The following is a 26,376-nucleotide window of genomic DNA, read 5'->3' as shown; positions in this document are numbered from 1 at the left end:
AGAATCCAGGAATACGCAAGCAAGATACTGCTAAAGAATATCATATATTGAGAGAGGCAGTTTATAAAACAAATATTTAATAATGACAGTGACGAGTGTTGCAAAGATATTGCTTCCCTGAAAAGGCAACATTTCAGGGGAGACTGCCTGGAAAAGAATTAAGCAGAGTGTGTTGAAGAGCAATCTGAGTAGAGAGAATACCAGTTGTTTCCTATGGTCAAGGAGCAGAAGGATCAGTGGGTGGGGTGGAGTACAGTGAGGATGGGCTGTTTCGTTGTCATGGAAATCAACCAGAAATGTCCCTTAGTCGGACTCTCTGCTTTTAAAAAGAAAACCCATTATTCAAAACCTGTCTCAAATGCTTATCCCCTTTCTTACCCTTGGCTTCAAGTGGCTACTATTCCCCTCTCCAAACTCCCAAGAGCAGGTTGGTTAAATCTCTTTTTCAATACCCAAATCCATTATAATCCAAGACCGATTTATTTTACCATATATATGAGCCATGAACTTCCACATATAAAACCATTGCTTGCTAACTTCTGATTCCCCTGGATCCCTGGGAAAGTTCAGAGAGGTATTCAGTTATATGCTAAACTTAATTGTTGAATTAAAGAAAATTTAAAAGTAAAAACATTTATTGAAAGATGATATCTTGGAAATTAGTATTTCTTTCAAAATGAGTATGCATATTATCATGCGAATAAGACTTTGTATTCTAAATCACAAAAGCATGTTCCTAATTTACTCATTCAACAAGTATTAGCTAATTCCTGTTATATTTAAAATAACCTGGCATAGATTATCATCATAGAATGCTGCTTTTCTGAATCAGCACTCTAAAGTACAAAGCAAATGGAGGAAAAAAAAAAAAAAAATCTCTCAACTAGGACTTCACATATTTTCCAGAGTCAAAGCATGACAGACCAGGAGCAGATTTATAAACCGCACATTCATAGGTTGCCTTCCTGGTTAGGACATAATTTATAAACTGAATTGCTGTCTCTAGTATAATCTTTGCTTATGAGGACTCCTATATTCACCTTCTATAGCAGAATCAGCATTAATATAGGCCACTCCACGTTCTTGAAGGACTCTGGAATTCTCCTATCACAAAAAGACAAGAAAAACCCACCTTTAAACATAATCATAACTACTCCCTCCCCCCACCAAAAGGCACATTAAACATAGATTTCTGAATGAAATAGGCCCATTTTAATCACAAATTAAGTGTATAAGATTCTCAAAAGAGTTGGATTAAAAGAATTCAATGAAGGTTACCAGTTAGAAACAACAAGTAAAACTTTAAAAAACTAACATTTAAGATAAAGCTGTCCACATATTTATGTACATGGAAAAGGAGTTAACCATGCGGTAGTTTGTCCATAGATAAGATTAAAAATTCTCTCAGCAAACATGAAATGACCTGGGAGACTTTTCAGTGGAAATCTTCCTGCAAACATCTCATTATTTAAGCAAAAATCTTGCCCCATTCACAGGGATTAAGCTATTTCAAATGCATGGGTTGAAAAATTTATGAAGTTAACTCATGTAGACACGGTCAAGTTCTCTTGTAGGATGGCTCCACCTACTGGTAAATATTGATAATTGAGCATTTTAGAACACTAGCAGGAAGTGTAGCAAAGTGTTTTTGAGATATTAGAGTTTGAGTCTCCAAAATACACAATTTCCTCAGAATTCTGACTGTAACATAAAAATGAAAATAAATATGTAACTGAATGATAAAAATAATTTGAAAGGGCCGAATTATACCCCAAAACATTTAAGCTCTTTCTGATGCCAGCACAAATCTTTCTTGTAAAAAGCTTTACCTCATTCTATGAGAACACTATTTTTCCCCTAAGGAAAATGGAAGTTTACAGGGCTGAATATAATACCTGGAGTATAGTAGGAGTCAAATAAGTATTTACAACATGACAAGAAGTTAATGGAATAAATATCAATGTTGCATATATTTACTTTATAGTTAATGTTCCTATTATGCAACGTCAAAAATATATGCAGATAAAATTACTATGAGGGGCCATAGTAAATATGCTATGATGGTACTTTTTGCTTCATTTTTAGCATGGTTTAATTATACAGTAGTTCTTATGATATAAGGAAGATGAAAAGTAGACCTTATTATATGAGTTCCATGGGGTAATTAAATGTGGTTAGGAATATTAGGAGAAAGTTTGGAAAACACAGTGGTCTCATGATAGAAACAAAACACATTTTGATGTCTGCTTTCTATTGTACCCATTTATTTACTATAACACTCCCAGAAAAATAGAGATAAATTAATTTTGACAACTGACATTGTGGTCTCTAAATAGTTTAAACAAAAATTAGATCTTCAGTGACATAAAAGTTTTACTTGTTGAAATTTGAGTAGGGATTTATTGCCTCAAATATTTTTGAAAAAACCTTGAGCACTTTCTCACTGAATTCACTATATTTACAGGTTTAACTATTAACTCCTAACTGCTTTGTTTTGGTTTGGTTTGTGGTGCTGGGGATCAAACACAGTTGTGTTTCTAAGCAAATGCTCTAGAACTGAGCTACATCCCAGTCTGCTGCTTTGTTTTTGTGCAAATTTACATTGTAGCAAATTATTGACAAACCTCTGCCCACTCAGTAGAACCAAGAAGACCAAATTCTTCTGCATCCCAGCTTGCAAACAAAATTGTTCTTCTAGGCCTCCATCCTAAAATATATGTGCATATATATATATATAAATACTGGGAAATACACACTCTATCCTAGACATTATAAAGCCCAAATGGGGGAAAACAAACAAATATAAAACAAAATAAAAACATCATCATTTGTTGATTTGGAAGGATAAAATAATTTAGTTTTGTAAGATTTTAAAGGTGATTTGTCAAAATGAAAGAGCTTGATTAAAAAGGGAGAACTATAGACACAGTAAAAGTCTTAATAGATTTTTGACAATTGGCTATGCATAGGAAGTCATTCTGGTCTGCAGCTGCCTAAAGGGAAAGAAGATATTGCTAGGAGAAGCCAGTGTTCTGACAACCTGTGGAACTGAGGGAAAATCCTTTCCAACTCTTCCCTGTGGTTCTGACATAACATAAGCTCAGTGTCAGCTGACAGTGTGATTTCACTGGAGCCTCTGGCTGAATTAGTCAACAGGGGCTCCATTAGCAACAGCAGTATCTGTTGCTGCTAAAAAACATAATTCAGTGGGGGAGGTCTTATGGCTTGGAGGTAATAGATTCTGACCTTGGAGTTAAAGAACGACCTTGGTTCTGTCACTTGCAAGAGGTGTGACTGAGGGCAAGTTTTTCAAACTGACCTTGTTCATCTGCTCATCACACCAGGGTAACAGAGTAAAGGTGAAGTCACTACTTGACTATTGGGAGGGTTAAAGGGAGCAATCTCAAAAAGCACCTGGTCATCCAAAAATTCTAAGCTGTCATTGTTAGTAAATATTTCATGTGAGTTTATTAAGAAGGCTTATCCTATAGCTGTTGAATTTAGCATCCTGTTTTTATCAAGTTTGTTAATAACATTGTTCAAATTTCCTATTCATTATTATTTCTTATCATTTCCTTCTTTCAGTATACTCTATAATTGCCACAGAGATGTTTTGCATTTATCACAGGGATTTTCCTGTGTCATGTCAAATCATGAAAAATTTTTGCGAGTGTAGTCGAGATTGAATCTAGGGCACTTAACCAGTAAGCCACATCCCCAGACTTTTTAAAAAATTTTATCTAGAGACAGGGTCTCACTAAGTTGCTTAAGGCCTTGCTAAGGCTTTGAACTTGTGAATCTTTTGCCTTAGCCTCCTTCACTGCTGGGATTACAGGTGTGCACCACCATGCCTGACTCAAATCATGAAATTTTTTGTAATAAGATTAAACACTACTAATTTATGAAATATGTAAATTCAAGTCTTCATTGTTTTATTTTCTTAAAATCTAAGATACCTGTGTGGAGAAAAGAATGGAGAACCCTTATGTTTCATTTTAATTGGAGACAATATGGTTTTGTGGACTAAAATCCAAAGAAATTTGAGTTTAAACTTAGATTCTCTCACTGGGCTACACATTACCTACATGACCCTGGGAAAATTACTTAATTCTCTAAACTTGATTAACATGTGTAAAATGAGTACTAAAATAACTATGTAAACTTCTTCGTGGTTGTTAGTAAGTCAAAGAAAGTTATATATATGAAAACACTGTTTCTCAGAGAAAATAAATAGCATGCAAACTAAACATACTTTCACTGTTGATTTTACTATTGCTTAAATATAATGTTTGCATCGTACAGCCCTCAGACACCTGGTATGCAGGGTCAGAAAAGAAAATGAATTTGCTGCTCTCAAGGTATAACAATTACTTTAAAAGAAACCATTGAAACTACATATTTTATTTTGGTTTTCATAAGAAGATTCTAAAATGACTGGCTAAGAGTCTAACTCAGTGCAATTCTTTTATGTCAGATTATCATTTAATTTATGCTACCAATAATATCAATAATCTTTAATAAATTAAAATTAATAAACAATAAATTATCTAATATTAATGGCTGTCTTGAATTTTGACCAATACATAGCAATGGTATTTTCAAACTAACATTACAGAAAACTTAATTGAGACTCAAAGAGGTTGGTCATTTGCTCTTTGTTTATATTACCTTCCTTTTTCAGTGTTCCAAAGCTCCTCACAATTTCATGAACAACAGCTGCTCCACTCTGAGGGTCAATGCCCCCAAAGACCCATGAGTCTCGGTGACCTCCAAGAATGACATATCTGTCTAGAAAGCAACATTGCAAGACTGTGACTTCACTTCAATAATGGAGCAAATTGCAAATAATTCAACAGCATCTAAACACAGAGCACTTGCAATTCAAGAAAAATAGCAAGATTCCTGAAACCTTGTGCAAATGTGCTGTTTTGTTCTGATTTTAATATGCTTAGTCTATCTAAAGAAGGTATGAATGTGATAGAGAAGTTCACACCTCAATGTATTCAATCAAAAGTATATGAACACTTATATGAAAGTACAAAATTACCCTTACCCACCTTTTAAATTCTCTATTACTCTCTCTTCCCTTACCACTTTCTTTCCAACATTTTTAGAGTGAGAAAGCACAGTTTCCTACTTCCTACTCTTACCAAATTTTCAAGGTACAGGTCCCAAATTTTCCCCTTTGTGAACTTCTGTCTTTTATAGAAAAAGGGAATTGCTCTATCTACCTGGTTCTCAGAGCAAGTTTCTACATCTGATAAAGTACAGATTACAGTTGAATGTATGGCCCTCCTTCCAAACTAGGGGCCCCTCATCCCACGTCTTTTTTGAAGATGTTTAGCATAGTGCCCACACAAAATAAGATGCAATTAAGAGCTAGTTATACATAGTTCAGTTCTCGCTTGAAGGAAATTAATATTCTTGATCTCTTGTAGGAAGCATATGCAATTTATTTCTATCTATTTTGGTAAGAAAAGTATAACCAACCAGTTCCTATGGAACTGAAACATACTGAACTAAGGTTATACATAAAATGTATTAATCAGCAGATCATTTGGAAAACTGTGGAACTCATGTGTCCAGATGCTGTCAATTACTTTAGTTGTGGAAAATTAAGAATTCATTAACTTAAGGTTACCTTAGTTTACTGAACGTTTCCTTTTGTGCAGATGTTTGTAGTCACGATCAAAATATTTCCTTTTATAAAATATATGGCAAGCAAATCCAGAAAACTTAGAGAAACACCTCAAAACTCTCCTGTCCATCTTGCTTTGATTCTTTGACCGAAACACTCATACTTTATCCCTCACTTCACTTATCCACCCAACCTAGCCCAAATGTTCACTTTTCTTTTCTTTACAACATGATATACAATGTTGCATCATATATACCTAATTTGTGTTTAGGTAAATTGCATTAGGGCAATGTGTCATATTCTTTGTTCATATTATGCTCCCAGAGCTCAGAGCACTACCTGGTACATAAGAGTTGCTCACTAAGCATTTGCTGAGCAAATAGTTAATTTACCTGGTTCCACAGCTCCTCTGAGGGTACCGATCACATTGTAAATCCTCGTCACCTCACTGTTGGAATGGATGTGCATCTTTATTTTTCTAACACAAAGAGAAAGGGCACATTCTTAAAAATGCTGGTTCTCAGATTAACACCACAATTGTTATATCTTCATCATTGTTCAAATTACATTAGTCAATTTTAATGTTCTAAAAGTATGGCCCTCTTCAACCTCTGGTTTTGTTTTTTACTGGTGCTATATACATTTTACTTTTTATGTCAGTCTCTATAATTTTAGTCTTTTAAAAGAGCTGCATTAAAGAGTTAAAATAGACTCTTAACTGTGTAGAAAAGTTTCCAATAAAGCCAGGTCCCACATTATAAGGCACGTTGAGACCTCCTTTCCAGCTGCTATCTGGTGGTGCTGAGCCGCCCATATGTCTGTTTGACCAAAAAAAAAAAAAAAAAAAAAAAAAAAAAAAATCATTATTAGCTATGGGAAAACTGTGATTTAACAAGTCAAACTGTCAATGAATTTACTTTCTTGAGCATCTGCTTATAATAATGTAAAGCATTTTGAATATAATATGCCATTTAGTACTTATTACAACAACTCTTATAAAGTAGGTTCTATTATTATTCCCACTTCAAAGATGAGGAGCATGAAGCTAAGTATGATTAGGTAACATGCACAAAGTTTTGTGCTGGTAAGTGGTACAGTGGTGCAGTCAAATTATTGACTAGAATTCAAACTCTGTGGTACTACTCCCAAGAGTAAATTTTAGAAGTGCTCTCCAGAGTATGCCTTGAATAAAGAGCTTGATGTAGAACTCTTTGGAATTTTCCCTGATAAATATACTCCCAAATCTGTCTATGGTCATCCCTTACAAAGTGTGTTCACATAACTATATGGAAGAAAGGAGTAACAAAGGAAAGAAAGGATTTTGTCTCATTCAGAAGTCCCTAAAGGCTTTGTGCTTTTTTTTTTTTTTTTTTTTTTTTTTTTTTTTTTTTAATTTGAAAAGGTAGAAGGATTCAGCCACTACATGCCATCAGCTCCCTGTAATCTTTCAATAGGAGACTGAGAAAGGTAATATGTAATGTTTATGGAATGGTGTGATTCTTGTCAATTCCCTTCAACATAGCTACCCTTACTATATCAGAGCATGGGTTGAGTTCTTAGCTTGGGTATGAAATCAAACATCTTCACTGAACAGCAACAGATAGATGAATGTGGTACAAAACAAACAGGAAACTGAAAGTTCAATGTATGCAATTTCTACCTCAACTATAAATAGATTTTAATGAAAATCTAGCTGTAAGGCAGAAACAGTCTTCAAGAGTAAATACATCCTCTTTTTTTGTTTTCCCTGTCTCACTAAGAAGTTTGGGAATAAATAGAACTTCTAGTAATATGTAACTTATTTATGTACAATAAATTTCCAAACAAAATCATCTATTACTATGAAGAGGAATTTTGCAGTGTTAGAAAACATAATCAGAAGAGCAAAATATTGAATATGCAAAGAAATTGAAAGAGGCAAGGAAAGAATACACACATACTTGATTATATATAAAATATTTCTGCAACTTTATACTATCATTAACATTCATAGAAATGAATGGAAGGGAAACTTTTTACTGTAAATCTTTTCAAGTTATCACTCTGTCAATGTATTTCCTTTTCAAAATAAACATGAAAAGTAAAACAAGGTAAATTCATCAAGAAGAATAATAGGCAATTGTGTATTATAACATAAGAAAGGAAGTAAATAGTCCCTATTCTCATGAAATAATAAAATATGCTGGAATGGTAGTGGTCCCACAAGGACAGGTAAACAGATAATAGAAGAGAAAAATGGTTATGTGTAAGATTCTAATAACAGATGAAGGATATAGCATCTAGTCACAGAGAACAGAGGGTTTAGTCAAACTGTAAAGATATCAGACAATGTGAATAAATTTTGAAAATATCTCTGAAAGTGTTGAATTTTAAAAATTTGTATTATAGTATATTCATTTTATTTGACCATTTGGCAAAGATTTATTGTCTACTTTTCAAAATGCACTTTGTTCTATTTGGCAAGGAATATAACTATGTATAACACACGATCTTTCCCAAGTCACTCAGAGGACGGTACATATAAAACCAACTACAATATAAAAAAGAACATGACAGACAATATATGAAGTTCTACAGAATAAGCACAAAAGTGCTTAATTAAACTTGTTGGATCAGGAACAACTTTGTAAAGGAGATTTCACTCTGTTGGATTTTAAAGGATAGGCATGGGAAGATGAAGGCAAAGGACCCTCCAGGGACAAGTTATAAGATAGAGAAGTGTGACAACAGATAACTATGGGGCAAGTGTTAAGGCTTGGTGACAAATCTGACTGGGGTATGATCAAGGTACTTGAGAGGTTTGAAAAGTACTGGAACTTGGATTCTTGGAATGTGCTTTACCCTTCTGCTGAATGCAACTAAAATTCCTGTTGGCAGGAGTGTGTATAAATGAGATTGGAGGGAGATGAGAATATAAAACAGTTACAGATCTCACAGCCAAAGAATGACACAGTGGTGAATTCCCACTGTGGCTGTCTTTTGGGTTCATACATCCACACTTGAAGCCATTGCTGATGAAATACCAGAAACAGTACGTGCACGTACACTCAAAGGCAGACTAATTCCAAATTCCTGTCAAGTGCATATGAAATAGTTTTCAGGATTGACAATATGTTAGGCTATAAAACAAGTCTGAATAAATTTAAGAGGTTGAAATCATGCAACCCTTTTATTGCAAATATACTCACTCCTTTCATTAATCCAACCACAATAGAAAGAATCTCAAGGTCAACAGCAGATGGAAATTTGAGAAACTCACAAATATATGGAAGTTTAACAACTGACTTCAAAATAACAAATGAGTGAGAAAAGGCTTATAAAAATGTGGAAGGAAATGGTATCATCCTCACATTGCTGAGAGGATGGAAAGTGGTACAGTCACTCTGCAAATGGCTTGTTAGTTTCATATGGAAGTGAGCAAGCTATTATCATGTGACCCAGCAACTGTACTCCAGAGAAATGAAATGTTATGCTGATACAGAAATATATATATATGCAATCATCCATAGAAGCTTTATGCATATAACTACAGACTGGCAACAATTCAGTTGTCGTTCAGCTGGTGAATACTTAAAGTATGGTACCACTATACAGTGAATTACCACTCAGCAATAAGAAGAGAGTAGCTATTTATATGTAGAACAATTTGGACAGTTTATAGAAGCTGACTTAACATGAGCTAAATGGCATTTGTAATTTTTCAATCTAGTAATTCTACTACAGGGTTAGGATACAGCTGATATTGACTTAGTCAATCAGAGAAACTAATTAGTAGGCATGATTAAATAAACCTCACATCTAATTCTACAAGGTTTTGTAACAGTGGTTCACTTTATACTTTGAGTATAGTAGCCCTTGCTGCTCTGTCACTGCAGCTGATTTTTAAATGGACATGTTTCTTTTCCTCTCTCCCTACTCCTCTCTAATCTTTACCTCTCCCTAATCTCAAGAAACAGTATTACCTTTCTTCCCCATTTTAGACAGATTTATCTGTCCTTGAGTACACACCCACCATAAGAACGAAGTAATTCAAACTTTGGGGATGGTACCAGAAGATCTCAGAGATGACTATCTTTCAAATTAACAAGGGAATTACAACTCCAGCAAAGAATACATGGATTGTAGCCTTTGAATCACCTCTATAAAAGCCCCCTGTTCCTGCTGATGGGCGGAATCATAGCTTTTGGGACAGTAATTCCCTGTGTTTCTCCTTTGCTAGCAAAGCAATAAACTTTCTTTTCCCTTTTTCTCAAAACAGTCCCCTTGTTATTGGATTGGCATCAGGGACCAGGACTGAGCTTTCCGCAACAGTTTCATGCATTCCTTTCCTAATCACAAACAATATGAATTCATGTTTTAAACTTTTATATAACTTGGATCATCTAAGACATTGATTTGAAATCTGTCTTTTAAACTCATTAGTGTATCACAAACATATTCCATATCACTGAATAGTATACAATATACTTGTGTCTATTCATGTACCACCATAGTCAGTAACATATTTGAGTACTTACCAATTGTTGAAGTTTTATTTTGTTGATAGCACAAGTTATGTAATAATTACTTTCATTTTCTAAATTCAAAAACACTTAGACTTTATTTACTAATATATTTAGATAAATGCACGGTTCATAATGCACTCAAAAGTTCTACCTGATCCCCAATCATAATTGAAGTGACAAAGTTAAAGTCCTGTTATGGTTTAGATGTTAGGCATACCCCAAAAGCTCTTATGTGAAAATATCCAAGAAAGTTTAGAGATGAAATTTTTGAGTTATGAGAGGTTTAACTTAATCAGCGAATTAATCCTCTGATAGGAATTAACTGGGTGGGAACTGTTAATACCTCGAGGGAATTAGGTTGTGACTATGGGGGGGGGGTCCCTGGAGGCAGATCTTGTGGGGCATATATTTTGTCCTTGTTGAGCAGAAGCTCTCTTCTGTTGCTTCCTGATATCATGGACTGCTTTCTTCTGCCACACCCTTTCCCCATGATATTCTGTCTCACCTCAAGGCCCAGGGAACAGAATCGGCCATCTATGGACTAGACTGTGAGCCCCCAAATAAACTTTTCCTCCTCTAACTATTCTCATCAGGTTCTTTAATCACAGTAGCAAAAAAAAAAAAAAAAAAAAAACTGACTAAAACATGGCCCCAAAGGAAAAATAAAACAAAACAAAACACAAATTCAGGGTACTTCCTTAACCCTCTTAAATTGACATATACCTCCAAATCTCTAGATCTCAGTCTGGTCACCTGTATAAATAAGGGCCTTGCATACTAGGTCAAAAAATGCTTTCTCATAGATGCTAGAATACAAGGAGTAAGAATGCTTTGGGCTCAAAGGTAAAAAAGGACAAATTGGACATATGTTTTGGTCTTTACGAATATCACTTTCAGAAAAACCAGTGACCTCTCCCCTCCAAAAAGATAGTGGAGAAGAAAGGACATTCAGATGGAAGAAAGTGGGCAAGAAAAAGGAAAGCTTTCCAATGTCAGGCTAAACAGTAACACTATTTGAAGATGTTTCAGTAATCAAAGCAGAGAGGGAAAGGGAATAGAAATAAAAACAAAATGGAAGTACCACTCACATTGTTTTATTCTGGGTCCTTCAAGAAGTAAGAAATAGACAGGCACAGTGGTGCATGCCTGTAGTCCAAGTAGCTCAGGAGGCTGAGGCAGGAGGATCTTGAGTTCAAAGCCAGCCTCAGCAAAAGCAAGGCACTAAGCAACTCAGTGAGATCCCTGTCTCTAAAGAAAATACAAAATAGGGCTGGGGATGTGGCTCAGTGGTCGAGTGCCCCTGAGTTCAATCCCCATCCCCCCTCCCCAGAAAAGAAATAAGAAGTAAGAGAAACAAGATGAATAAAACATTTATTAGGAGCAAAGACTGTGATTTATTAGGGGCAAAGTAGAGAGGTAGGGAAGGTTCAGAAAGCCAGCATACTGCAGTGCTGTTCTGACACAAAGTAAAGGAGAAAGGGAAGAAGAGCATGGGGCAGTGGTGCAGTTTCTATTTGAGCAAATTGTCAAGAGGTCCTCAAGTCAAAGTCTCATCTCTGAGGAATCCTGTGGTTCCAGAACAAATCTGTTTAAGCACTCTGACATACTCAGTCTACTGTCTGGGAACATCTGGGAGAGGCACGGTTGTGACACAAACCGGGAAGAGGGTTTCAAAGCACAGTGACTGGAGCAATCGATCAATTATGCTCCCTGATGGTAGACATGGGGGGGGGGGGGTCTTGTTTTGGTGGTGGTCACACATTGGATGTTCATACATAATGTAAATTCCAGAACAGAACCATTATTCTATAAAATCATGATACAACTGCATGCTCCACCCATCTCAGAGACAATCAGTACAAGAAGAAAAAAAAAAAAAAAAAAAGAAAATGACTAATCACAGGAATTACCTAAATACTCAATTATTTCTTCTTGCAAACTTACTCAAGGAGCTTTTGTGCATCATAGTATCCAATTGGATGAACAGGAATATTTGGAAGACCAACAGCCTCTCTAATATCATGTCTATAAGCATATTCTGAAACAACAACAAAAAAGAAACACATTTCTAATAAAAACTCAATCCCTTTCAAGTGGCTCTCTATAAATCATATTAAACACATTCTTACTTTGATCTATTGGATTGGTTAAAAAAAACCTGATAATTCCAAATGTTAGCAAGAACACAAAGCAACTATACTCTTCTACATTGCTTTTAAGAGTGCAAATTAGACAATGACTTAGGATAATACTTTTGAAAAGGAACCCTAAGCAGAAATGTGCACTATGGCACAGCAATTCCACAGATAGGTATTTATCCAAAAAAAGATGAAAACTTGCACAGAAAATTATTTAAATCAACCACATTTACATCATCCAACAAATTTCTGACCACAGGAGAATAAATAAACCACGTATAGTCCAATAATAGAATGCTACTCCATTGTTAAAAGGAACACATTATGGATATGCACAATAACATGGAAAATCTCAAATCATTATACTGAGGGAAATAAATGAAGCAAAAATGATCATCTACTGTCTGTTTCCATTTATATGAACATCAAAATGAGGCAAACTAATATATGGTGCTAGATATCAAAATGTGGTTGCTTTGGGGGGATGGAGTACAAATTGACCGGGAAAGGTCATAGGAGGACACTCTGAACATCATGAAAATGTCCTTTAATTTTGGGTGACATTAATGCATGCGATTTTCAAAGTTCATTAAACTGGAGCTGGAGACGTGGTTCAGTGTGCTTGCCTAGCATATGAACCAGACCGTGAGACCCTGGATTCAATCCCCAGTGCTGCAAAATCAAAATAAAAAATAGAAAAAATAAAAATGTATATTGAACTGAATTCAAGATCTACATTTTATTGCATATAAATTTTACTGCAAAATAATATACTGATTTTTCTTCAGGTTTAAGAAAAATTAGAACTGTGTTTCCCACAATTATCATTAATTATAAATTTTAACAATTTGGCAAAAGCAAATCATTTTTATATTAACGAAGTAATTTTGATTTTAAACTGTTTCATATAGTTGTAGTCCTTTATGCTTCCATTTTATATGTTACATTATGTACCTATTACTACAATCAATTGTATAGATTTATATGTACATATATACTCGATCTAGAAGTCTGGTCTCAAAATTCATTTTAGTTATGAGCATTTGAAATCAAAATTTGGAAAACTATGAATTAAACTGCCAACTGACTTTAAAAAAAGTCATGTGATTCTTAAAATAAACAAAAAAAAAAGAACTGTTTTCCCTTTTTTGTTTTCATTTTCCTCCAGATTTTGAAATTATCTAATAGGCAATCTTAAAAGCTTATTCTTTTCTTGGGCAAAATGACATAATGACATGCTGTGCAGGATATGTTTTCAACAAAAGGGGTTGATGGGTAGCTGAAACAAGACTGACAAAATGCTGGTAACTATCTTCACTTTTATATATGTTTGAACTATTCCATAATAGAAACTAAAATTAAAGGAAGTAGAAAACTGAAAGCCACCAAAGGGAGTAGAATAAACGGTAGCTCCAAAGGGACAACATGGGTTCCCCCCAAATCCCATCATTTAAATGTGAAGATAATCAATAGAAACATTCCAATTAATCTTATTTTATTTGGAAGAAGAATTTGCATTTGTTAAAACTTGAGAATAAAAAGGTAGAGAAAATTCAGGCAGAGTCACATGGTTTTATTGTAGGGTAATGTGTATTGTTTAAAAAAGAAAGCAAAGAATCTATGACAATGTACCATGTTCTCAGAAGATTTACAAAGCAAAACAGTATAGAAGCTTCAGAGGGAATCCACAATTTGATGGAAAAACCAGATGAAGAATTAATATGCAAATGACATAGATGCTTTGGCAAACTAATTTTTGCAAATCACACAAATTTAGTTCATCTGGAATGACCCAAACTAAATGATCACAGATTTTTGGAAACATGTTCAGATAGTTGAGTACACCTAAAAAACTGAGTTCCTTTTACTAATATTTTACAAGGTGGCATTTTAGCACAATTACACAGACTCTGGAGCCAGTGTGCCTGAATTTGAATCCTGACTCCCCATTAACTGGTATTTTATCTCTTGAAGACAGCTTACCTCTTCTAGTCCCAGTTTCCTCCCCTGCCAATAGAGATAATGCCTCCTAGCTTGCGGGGTTGCTGATACATGGACAGTGCTGGCACGTAGGAGATACTCCTTCACAGCCATCACCGCTATCACTGCGCAACAACAGACGTGAGTCTTTCAGGGGTTCTAGATTCCAAATTGTCATTTAATGAGGTTATAACTTTTCTCCTATCTCTGGTCAATGATAAAAGCAAAAAAAAAAAATTCTGTGGAAACTATAAATTTAAGGTAAATGTATTTGACAACAAAACCTGATCTGATCTGAACTCACTTGATAGCAAAATCTCGCTTAAGCAGATGAGTCTCTTTGTATTCCACATTTATCCCACTTAATATCAGTATTTATACAATTTGATGCAAATATTGTTTATATACTGGTTTCCTGTGTTCTGCTCCAGCCATCCATGTAAGTGTTATGAATTATATGGTATATGTACCATGTTACTTTTTAAACATCTGGAAAAGTCTGAACTCCAAAATCTATCAGTCACGGGGATTTCAAATAAGAAATAAGGAACCTGAACTAATAATTTTCAGAAACTCTCTTACTCCTACATGCAAACAAAATTTTTAAAAACACATTCTCAGTCCACTGTGTCAAAGAAAATCCTTAAATAAAATCATTCTAAAATGTGGTTAAGTCTCCTATAACGACTGAGACCCAATCACTCACCATTTGCTGGGTAGCCAGGTGTGAGAGGGTCTCCTGCACCATTAAGATTCAAGATATTTCCACGCTGGACACCACGTCCAGGAAGATTCCAACCATCTGGGTAGGACTGTACACCAGGAGCAAAATAGTCTGCAGGGTCTGAGTACAGAATGACGGCTTTGGCCCCTGCCAGCTGGGCATTTTTAATCTAGGAAACAGAGTGTACTTCTCTTATGTTAAGTTGGTTGCCCCAGATTTGGTAGTAACAATTTTCAAAATTACACGTAAATGAGTGACCAAGTTTTATGTTCAACCCATTTTCATTGGGCTTACAACAAAGGACTTATTACAGAGAATTGGCTTTTTCTTTTTTCTACTTCGAGTTCTAAAAAATGAATGAGTCTTCAGAGCAGGTTTGGAAAATATCCATACAATGGTAGTGAATACTTGGTGTTTCCTTTTGCTGCTCTAGAAGTACATAGACTCCTCAAGCAGATTCTCCTGGTTCTATGGTTGAAAGGGAGTATTTTTGAATTTATTTTCCCAAAAAAGATTTTAAAAACTTAAGAAATCAAGTGACTTTAATTTTAAAAACTACCACGTGAATTTTGTTTTCTCTTAATATCTATAATAACAATTTATATTAAATTTAATTCAATAAATATTTTTGGGCATAATATTTAGAACAAAAGTACTGAAACAATAAACCCAATGTGCACTTCTGTGTAGGCCACAGGGGTAACTTAACAGGTAGAGAAAAATCTGCTCTGCTTATCCTGGCCCACCACTGGCCAATTCCATTGGTCCAGTTTAAAACCACTTCCCATAAGCTAGTAAGTATGTCCTCCCCGTAAGGTGCACATTTACAGAATGTGAGAGGATTACAGTCTTTGGAAAGTTGCAAGAAGATGTAAGATGTATTTCATTATACCTCTCCATATTGGAGGAAAAGGAAAGAGATATTACCTTATTTCCTCTGAAAATTTTCCCATATCTGGCAATCACAATCTTCCCAGAGCAATTGATTTTCATGTCCCTCTCCAGTTTAAAGAAGTCTTCAGTTCGTGCATAGTTAACATACACTAGATCCCCCTGTTGAAATCAGGAATAATTTATCATAAAATATAAAGGTTTCTCTGCATGAGGGATATTTGATATCTTTGAAAAAAAAGAAAGAAGCAAGAACATACAAAAGGATCAAAAAACAACAACAACATGAGCATCAAATAAGACACACAATGGAGAAGTGAATTTCAGTCAAGACCATTTTTGGCTAGAGACAAATTAAATGTTTGTTTTTAAATGTCTTTTTTCAGAACATATAAAAGTACTGCCCTGGAAAAATCCATATAAATAATAAATATACACATTGCTGCATGCAATTCAAGGGTAAGGCACCCTAAGTAAAAGAGCCCTTAATGAGAGCTTTACTTTCTTTTTCTTTCTTTTTTTTTTTTTTTTAACTTATTGGATTCTTTTATTTATTTATTTATTTATTTATTTATTTATTTATTTTTACAGACTGCACTTTGATTCCTTGTACATCTTTTCATTTCTGTGGTTGTACATGATGTTGGATTCTTAATGAATAAAGAAGACAGAGGATTTGCATTCCTGGCACACTTCATCCCTATAGATTTGCACCCTTAATACGAATCCCTGCATACACTTGCCTTTCTACTGTTCAGAGGAAATGACAGGAAAGCCAGAAGCATCAAACTGCACTACTGTGGTTTTTGCGTTTGCTTTGTTTTGGGTAGAGGAAGGGTTGTGACCTTCTGGAATGCAATGTTGAGTTGCCACAGAGTCAGAGGGGCCTACTAGCTTTATTAATGATTGAATTTTTCAAAGCTTGTCATTGAAAGCATTCATATAATGCTATCTGAAATGATGTGGATAAAATCAAATGGATTTCGATGTTGTCAACAACGATACACTCTGGGTTACTCTTCTATCTTAAAACTTATGACAGGCTAAAAAAGATTTAACTTACCATTTAGTTTAAACCAAGATACTACTGAGGCAGGGCAATACCAAGCTGCCTATCTTTTGATTAATTATTAGGTTTATAGTTCTATGGTGTAATCATATACTGAAGCCTAAAAATATACTATTGAAGTCTCCAATAATGAGTTTTTACTTCCTAATCAGAGAGACACATTTCTACCTCACATTGCATTCTTTTTTTTTTTTTTTTTTAAATCAGCATACTACAGAGATACAGCCACAACAATGTTCATAGCTGCTCAATTCACAATAGCCAGATTGTGGAACCAACCTAGATGTCCTTCAATGGAGGAATGGATAAAGAAACCATGGTGTGTATGTATGTGTATATATATATATATATATGCGCAATGGAATATTACTCAGCCATAAAAAATAATAAAATTATGGCATTTGCAGGCAAATGGATGAAATTGGAGTATCATGCTAAGTGAGATAAGCCAATCTCAAAAAATTAAAGGATGAATGATCTCGCTGATAAGTGGATGATGACACATAATGGGGGGTGGGAGAGGAGCAAGAATGGAGGAAGGAGGGACTGTATAGAAGGATAAGAGGGGTGGGAGGGATGGGGGGAGAAAAAAATAACAGAATGAATCAAAAATTATTACCCTAGGTAAATGTATGATTACAAAAACGGTATGCCTCTACTTCATGTACAAACAGAGAAACAAGATGTATCCCATTTGTTTACAATAAAAATGAATTTCAAAAATAGAAAAAAAAAAGAGAGCTTTACTTTCTTCAGAGTTGTATTCACAAATAGTAATGGGTCTTCGCAACCATCAGGTAAGGAAAATGACCTGTGTTATTGGATTCAATTATTCGAATAAGCATGTGCAAGACATCTCTGAGTCTCAACATTCTTATTTGTAAAATAAATTGTTGGGCTAAATCTTCCAACATTTTTTTTTTTTTTTTGGTACTCCAGTCCCAAAATTAACTTTGAAAAGCAATGTACATATTCACATATTTTACATGAACATCTAAAATTTTTTCAAGTATCTGCAGAGAATGTAATTTCTAGTATACTACAAATAATATTTTAGAAGCAACTTGCATAATTTTTCTATGTACCCAATGGAATTTAAATAAATATGCACATACTTACTATTCAACATCATGTACTTAAAAAGATATGGACACACTCTACTGTCAGAATTCCATCACTCCTTTTGCTTCTTGACCATTTGTTTTGTGCCCTTTCCCTTCAGCATTTCACTCTGAAATAAACTGCATTTGCTCTGATTCCCCTTCCGTGAAGAATTCTTGCTTCAGCTACAGGGAAGACTCCCTGTGGAAAGCCTTCAGCTGTCAATCCCTCAAGGATTGCCTCAGCAGCAGATAGTCACTTTGTGAAGTCGTATCACTTTTGGGGATGTTACACGTTCAGTGGCTGATTGGTGTGAGCATATAAAGACTTGAACATCTCAGTTCAATCTAGGACAATTCCAAAGGGCTCCTCTGGAGCTTTGTATAGGATTAGTCAAGGCTGCCCTTGAGCTAGCCCTGCTGTGTGATTCTGCCTAATCCAACTTCTCTTTCTGCCTGCCACAGGCATTGGTTTCAAGAGAACACTCCTTAACTGTCATCGACTGCACTAAATTCAGTTTCAAAATCTATACTTCTGAACCTAGATATGCTTGAAATTCTCTTATTAATTATGGTCAAATTTCCTCGAATACATATAATGTACAAAATTAAATTTTTTAAAATATTTGTTTCCTGGGACAGACTGTTTTAAGAAAATTCTTCAGGAGTAATTTTTTACTATGATTATTAGTAAGTTATTAATATCAAAGTGAGTCTAACAACATCATCATATATATTTCTATGTAGTACCTAAACACAAAATTTAACTAGAAACACACCTCAATGAAATTCATGGGATAATAAAGCTTTATCTTAAAAATCTGTGGGTGAATTAGTTATTGCTAGAATGACATAGGGATCAACAACAGTTCTATTCACATTTCTTGTTTCCACATATAAGTTCTGATAAAACTTGGATAAGAAAGAAAACAGTTTTGTTACAGAATTGTCACTACATAATATAAACCTTACTCATGGCACATTCCCAAAATCAAACCTGATCTATTATACAACTTACTTTTAATGATATCAGCTAGAACTTGAATTGGATTCACCTTTATTTTGTTCAACTTGCAAGTCATTCAATTTGTGAAATAATCCATTACCTGGCACTTAAAATTGTTTGTTATCTCAACACCGAAAGTAAAATTTTAATTGTCGGTTTATTTGTAGCCTGAAGAGTCCTACAATGCAGAGAAATGCTTCATTTGTTTTTTGAGGGTATGGGCCAGGTACGTCTTTCATTTGTAAAACAAGAGAAAATGAATATAAATAGGAAGGTAGGGCTAGAGTAGTAACAGGACCTCACCACAGGCTGGTGCTCAATTCCATGAAAAAGTACACTGAGCAATTGCTGATCTGAAAACAGATTTCCTTAAAACAATCACATACCTGCCCCTAGAAAGTCTTCACAACCCCAGTTTAAAGCCACTGTCCCAGATGATCTCTTATATTCTACAATTTTATTGTGGTTCTAGTTTTCCTTTTTGACCACATTTATCATAGCACATACATACTCAATTTATACCAAATACTAAAAGAGTTGTTTCCAAGCTGATTTTTAAGCATTATTTGATGGATTTGTTGAAGACTTATTATTATGTGTCAGTGTTCTAGGTGGCACAGCAATCCTGCTCTTGACAGAAGAAGATAACAAGATAATAAACATTAAATTTAATATCTAAACAAGTTTTATAGAATATTAAAAGGTGATAAAAGGTCTAGAAAAATTTAAAAGTTAGAGTCGGCAAAGAGTGAACTAGTACTCATGTAGGTGCAATTTTAAACAAAATGAGAAAAGTCTAATTGAAAAGATGCCATGCAAATCTTTGCTTTTATAAAAAGAATACTTTCAGTTACTGTATTTCTTCCTAAAACCAATAAAATATATATGCATTAACTAAAGACAGTACTATATGTCTGGTTTATAATTGTTAGAGGTTAGAATTCTAGAGTACGCTCTCACCCTATTTTAACTGTGGCTAAAAAGCCATTAAACCGTTTTATGTTAGGAACAAAAAACAGCTTGAGTATTCTACTTGAAATTTATCCTCAACACCAACAACATTTAGGAGACTGTTTCTTTAAATATCACTCAGTGGTGGTTATTTGTTCATAAACTGCCAATCTTTCCACAGCAAATTATGATGAAGAAGGGATTAGAGAAGACATTAGTTTGAAAATGAAAACAAGTCTAATAGATATTCCCTCCCAGCATTTCTCAAATGGAAGCTGTCACTGTTGGTTAGAAAAAAGCCTTGTTTTCAGACAATGACCTTCTTATAATCTACACTGTACCATTGTTCTGTGCCTGTGAATAAATGCAATCTTGCACTGTTGGCTCCGGGTTTTCCCTGTTTCCTTCGAGCGTCCATCTCCCTGCCTGTGTTCATGGAGCAGAATTGAGAAGTGAAGCGTGGTTCTAGAGCCCTCAGTGATAGCATCACATAGGACCAACACAAATCAGGCTCCAGCCCAGACCTACTGACGCTCAGGGTGGGAACAGAATCTGTGTTACAAACCCTTCAAACTGTTATGACACACACTGAAGTTTGAGAACCACTAGATTGTGTTTTAGGTTACTATATTTATGGAAATTTGTCAAATTTCAAATAGACTAAAGCAGAAACCAGATGATTAAAATGTACATTCAAAGGTGACTGGTAGTGAAATCTTATACACACATATGCATATCCATAATTTAAAAGAGAATTAATACCCTTCTGACAGGGTTACATATGATTCAGCTAAGTGCACAAGCCAGAAAACTCATCTGATAGTTTAATTTAATTGTAAATTATGTTTCTAAACAGAATAACAGACTCCATTTATCCTACTGTAAATCTAGAAGAATTTAAGCATACCAGAAAGAAATGTGATAATGATTTTTATGATATGATCTTATTAGTAGAATAATCATGTCAAAGTTCAAAAATTATTTGGTGGATTTTAAGTGCTTATATGATAAACCGACAAATTAATATGGTGTAATATTCTATTTACAGCATCCTGGCTTCCTATATAAAGGCATAATCTGTTTCTTCTACATGATCTTTACACTGCTAAAGACATTTTGCAGTGTTCTTCAACTGATTCACACTCGTCTATCTAAGATTTTAGGAGTGTATTTATTTCGTAGTTATTTCAAATTAAGTTATTTCATTATATATTCTGCTATCATGTATAATTTGTCATTATATATTTAACTTTAATCTGGTAATATTAATATTATTTTTAAATGTTTATTAATTCAGATTTTTATATATTCAGGTTTTGCAGATATATCAAAAATAACGCAGATAATTAATTTTTAAAAGACCTGAGGCACAAAAATAAGTGGAGAATAATTTTATAGTATCAAAAATAAGCATCTTTTCAACAAGGGACAACATAGATAAAGTAACAGAGTCAAATAATTAGAAAATATTTGCAATATCTCAAATCAATATGGTGATGACTAATTAAATATTTAAGAAACTCATAAGAAGAAAAAATTCAGAAATTCAACACAAAAATATATAGTTAATCCTTTCAAAAAGTGAAAAAACAGGGTAGTCAATAAATATGTTTGTTTAGGGAAGAGCAATCTCATTTGTAATCAAAGAAATGTGAATTAAAATATTTAAAAAAATTGAACAGTTAGATGGGCCAAATTGAGGTAGTAAAGTTATATAATTCCATTTGAGGAAAGAGAAACACTCACACACTGTGAGTGGGAATATAAACTGTTCAGGAAATTAAGTATTTCCTACAACCCAGCAACCTGGATGTAATATTCTCCTTATAGCATCCTGTCTTCCCATCTGGAAGCACAATCTGTTTCCTCTAAATAATCTTTTCATTGTTCAATACATTTCATAGTGTTCTTGTTATTGTGTACAGAGAAACCCTCATAGGCCTGTATCTGGACATGTCTGTGTCCATTCACTGTGACAATGTGAATAAAGGGAGTTTAGAGACAAATTATGTGTCTGTCACTAAGAGAATGGGTAAGTCACTTGTGGTGCACACGTAAGATGAAATAATAGGGAACAGTGAAAACCTTTGAACTACTCTGACATAAGGCAAAACAGGTTTTGAAAGAACTGTTAATTGAAAGTAGAAACAAATCAAATAAGTCCTAAAGTATAATGCCATTTATGTAAATATAAAGTACCTCCAACAAAACCATGTAGTTCCAAGAATAATATATACATACTAAGGACATAAATACATCAGAGTGGATATGTCAGTGGGGAAGAAGAATGGGACTGAGAATAAGATTTGAAGTGAAAACAAACTAAAATAAATGAAGGACTACACATGCGTTCATAATACTAGTGTGATTTAACCTGGATGATAAAGCTAAGCAATCTCAATAAGCCTGGAATCTAAAATACATTGTATTTTCATTTCCAACTGTTTTATCTCCTATTTCCATGTCATGTCAATTATGAGATAACGTCAGTGATTGCAATCTTCCTTATTATGGGCCAATTTTAAGAAGAATTTTTCTAATATTCTATCATTAAGTATAATGTTAATTATATCATCAAACAATGTTCATTTGAAAATAAATTTCATCTAATAGAAAACAGTCTTCTGTGAATTTTTAAAATTAGCAATAAACTGATTAAGTTCAAATAATATTTTTAAAATAATAAGACTGACATTACCTGACATTAAATCATCCTTACATCTTTTTGACAGTGTCTTGTGTTTTCCAGGCTGGTCTTGAACCCCTGGGCTCACGAGACCCTCCTGCCTCAACATTCCATGTAGCTGGGAATACAATCATATTCTGCTGTACCCAACATATTCTTATGTTTTTGTAGCAAATCCTAACTGGTAAATATTTTACAATATCAGTTCAATTTTAAGTGCAAAGATTTTATTTAGAACATTTCCAATGACTGTTAACATTTACCTCTCTATTGAGTGATGATCCAATATACCTAACTGCCAACGAGCAACTTACTTGTGAATTTGTCCTAAGCACCACAAACTTGACACATCCAAAACTGAATTTACTTAATGTTAAATATTATATTTTTCATACCCACCTCTCATTTCCTTCTACATAATCTAAAGTTCCTCCACTATTCTCTCACTCCCCATCTCCCCCACCCCCATCATATATCATCATTCACTTATCAGGGAAAATATTCTGCCTTTGGTTTTTTGGGGGATTGGTTTATTTCACTTAGCATGATATTCTCCAATTGCATCCATTTATTTGCAAATGCCATAATATTATTATTCTTTCTGGCTGAATAATATTCCATTGTGTATACATACCACAGTTTCTTTATCCATTCATCTGTTGAAGAGCATCTAGGTTGGTTCCACAATCTAGCTATTGTAAATTGAGCTGCTATAAACATTGATGTGGCTGTTACTGTAGTATGCTGATTTTAAGTCCTTTGGGTATAAACCAAGGAGTGGGATAACTGGGTCAAAAGGTGGTTCCATTCCAATACACGAATGGTATGAGTCTACATCATGTACAACCATAGAAATGAAATAATGTACTCCATTTGTGTAAAATGCATCAAAATGTCTATAAAAAATTTAAAAATAAAAAAATTTAAAAATAAAATTTAAAAATTATATTAGGGGACAGAACATTTTGAGATATTAATAAGTTATTTTGAATCCTGTCAATTTCAGCTTTTTCATTGCTATGGTTTGAATGTCTCCTCCAAAATTCAGGTGTTGAAACTTAAAGGCCAACATGATAGAATTTGAGGGAAGAAACTTTAAGAGGTGATTGGACCATGGAGATTTTCCCTCATGATTGGGGTTAAAGCCCTTGTGTAAGAGGCTCCAGGAAGCATTAGGCTTGCTTTCCCTTCTGCCTTTGGCCATGTGAGGGCATATATTCCTTCACTCTAAGACACAGCAATCAGGTGCCATCTTGGAAGCAGAGAGCAGCCCTCACCAGACAACCAAACCTCCTATAACCTTGGTCTGGGACTTCCCAGTCTATAGAACTGTAAGAAAATAAAATTCTCTTCTTATAAATTACCCAGTCTGTGGTATTATGTTAGAGAAGTACAAACAAACTAAGACATGCACCAAAATCTGTGCAAGAATCTAGGGACTGATTATAAAATTTCAGATGATACTCATGCACAGTCTATTGAGTAAGCGGCACATGTTTTAAGAATGAATATTCATGCTCTGAATTGGGAAATGACAACAATATCTTTATTCAATTGCTTAGCCTGAAAGAAGAACAAAATTAAGGCATTTGCAGGTAAATGGATAGAACTGGAGAATATCATGCAAAGTGAAATAAGTCAGTCCCACAAAACCAAAGGCCGAATGTTATATCTGATAAGCAGATGCTGATCCATAGTTGGGAGTGGTTAGGGAAGAATGAAGGAACTTTAGATTGTACAGAGGGGAGAGAGGAGGGTGGGGATAGATAGGACAGTGGATTGAGACAGACATTATTACCCTATATACATGAGTGAAAAGTTTTTTTAAAAATAAATAAATAAATAAATAAATACCTTTATTGAAAAATTTTGAAAATTAATCAGTGTTATACAATTTTAGTAATACATGAAATTACTGAAACAATAATTTGGAACAACAAAATGAACAAACTACTGATATTAAAATATGAAGGTCACAGACTCTAGTGAAAAGATCCAGACACAAAAATTATGTTATATAATTCCATTTATATGAATTAATAAAATAGGCAAAATCAATATATGATGGTAAAAAAAAATCAGAAACAACAATTGACTCAGTGGCATGTGGAGTTGGTTAAGAAGGAATACAAGATTTTCTGAAGTGATGGTAATATTCTATATACTGAAGAAGTCTGGATTACACAGGTGAATGCATTTGTCAAAAGTCAATAAATGTGTTTTGTGCGCCTCATTGTAACAAAATTTATCTTAAAAAAGCACCATGAACAAAAATAATCAGGATTCTTTTTTTTTCCCTCCTAAGGAACTCTAGTTTCTTAAATGTGGAAAAGGGCTTATTTGAATTACATCAAAAATCCTTTTATTAGCCTTTAAATATTGCCTGCATGTCTGAGGTAACAGGAGGCATTTTTGTCATTTTTATTTTAGTCCAGGACATTTTACCTCTGGCATTCCTTTCGGAGAGAAGGCACTGAAAGGTGGAACAACATCTGAAACATTTTCATATCCCGGAGGAGGTGGTTCAAATAATGATGTATTGAAAATCTAGAGACACAAACACAGTAATCAGAAGCAAATCAGTCGAAGTCTAATTCCTATAATCTAGCAAGGGGAAATGCTCACTACCTTCTGTGGGGGGTAACTAATCCTTCAGCATTGTGAGAATACTTATCAGATGCTCAGCAATGTGCTAAAAGTTGTGAGGAATGCATGAGATGAATCAGTTCAGATACTGTTCTCAACATCCATCCAGGGTACAAAGCTAACAAAAATTGCTTTGTCTCCCTAAATTAGCAATCGTTTTGTTTGTTTGTTTGTTTGTTTGTTTTTTAAGTGGCATGCATCCCAGTCTGGCTTAAACAAAGGCCTAAATATATCATTGCTTCACAGAAGGTTAGCCTGTCTATTAACCTCTTGAGACCCCTGAGAGAACTCATAAGTACCAGTTTTTGATTTAGGGGAAAAAAAATAGTTTTTAAAGATAAAAAATTTAAATTTTAGTCTCCAAATACAAATGTAGTACTATATGGTAATGGTAGGCACTTATTATAAAAGTATTAATTTAATTAAGAATAAATTAAGTATGAAATTCACTTTAACAAGCCATTACCTAATTGAGGATCACACCCAATAGTATCTGGATACACTGAACAACATTCACACTAAGAAGAATAGAAACTATGAAATAAAACGTATGTCTTTCGAAGTGTCATCTTTCAATTGGGAAAGACAAAAGTAAGTAATACTCAGTAGTCACCTCCTCACCCACAACAAGATGTGAAAGCAGTAATCCTGAGTCAATCCTAAAATCCATGCTACAGTGTGGAGGCTGAAGGCTCCCCTAAGGTCCAGGTGATGTTAAAGGTTTGCTTCCCAGCGTGGCACTTTTGGGAGGTGAAGTAATCTTTAGGGAATGGTGAGTTGGCCTTAGGTCATTGAAGGTATGCCCTTGAAGGGGATTATGGGGCACCAACCTCTTCTCTTTGCTTTCTGGTCATGAGGTTAGCAGTTTGTCCATGTGCTCCTGTCATTATGTGCTGCCTTGTTCAGAGGCCTAAAGCCAGGGAACCTACCTTCATACCCCTGATCATAGACTGGGACTTCTAAAACAAAAAGCTTAAAATAAACCTTTTTTTCTTTTTTGTGGTGCTGGGGATCAAACCCAGGGCTCTGCATTTGCTAGGCA

The 26,376-nt window shown here is 34.4% G+C and overlaps 1 protein-coding gene across 3 annotated transcripts in view; it reads right to left on the bottom strand.

Moving 5' to 3' along the window:
- FOLH1 (folate hydrolase 1) overlaps nucleotides 1–26,376 on the bottom strand; it is a 48,968-nt gene that overhangs the window by 14,161 nt on the left and 8,431 nt on the right. For 2 of the 3 annotated variants that reach the window (XM_079105569.1, XM_079105571.1), the window contains 9 exons: nucleotides 25,134–25,235; nucleotides 15,913–16,038; nucleotides 14,968–15,154; nucleotides 12,088–12,181; nucleotides 6,358–6,456; nucleotides 6,031–6,116; nucleotides 4,669–4,788; nucleotides 2,625–2,707; nucleotides 1,041–1,104 (listed from right to left, as the gene is read on the bottom strand). In XM_079105569.1, the coding sequence (XP_078961695.1) occupies nucleotides 1,041–1,104; nucleotides 2,625–2,707; nucleotides 4,669–4,788; nucleotides 6,031–6,116; nucleotides 6,358–6,456; nucleotides 12,088–12,181; nucleotides 14,968–15,154; nucleotides 15,913–16,038; nucleotides 25,134–25,235 (961 nt within the window). The remainder of the gene's footprint in view (nucleotides 1–1,040; nucleotides 1,105–2,624; nucleotides 2,708–4,668; nucleotides 4,789–6,030; nucleotides 6,117–6,357; nucleotides 6,457–12,087; nucleotides 12,182–14,967; nucleotides 15,155–15,912; nucleotides 16,039–25,133; nucleotides 25,236–26,376) is intronic. The other variant, XM_079105570.1, reaches the window with a different exon arrangement.

The sequence above is a fragment of the Sciurus vulgaris genome, assembly GCF_902686455.1.
Source record: "Sciurus vulgaris genome assembly, chromosome: 11".
NCBI classification, from domain to species: Eukaryota; Metazoa; Chordata; class Mammalia; order Rodentia; family Sciuridae; genus Sciurus; species Sciurus vulgaris.
This window is presented reverse-complemented; position numbering and strand designations above follow the sequence as displayed.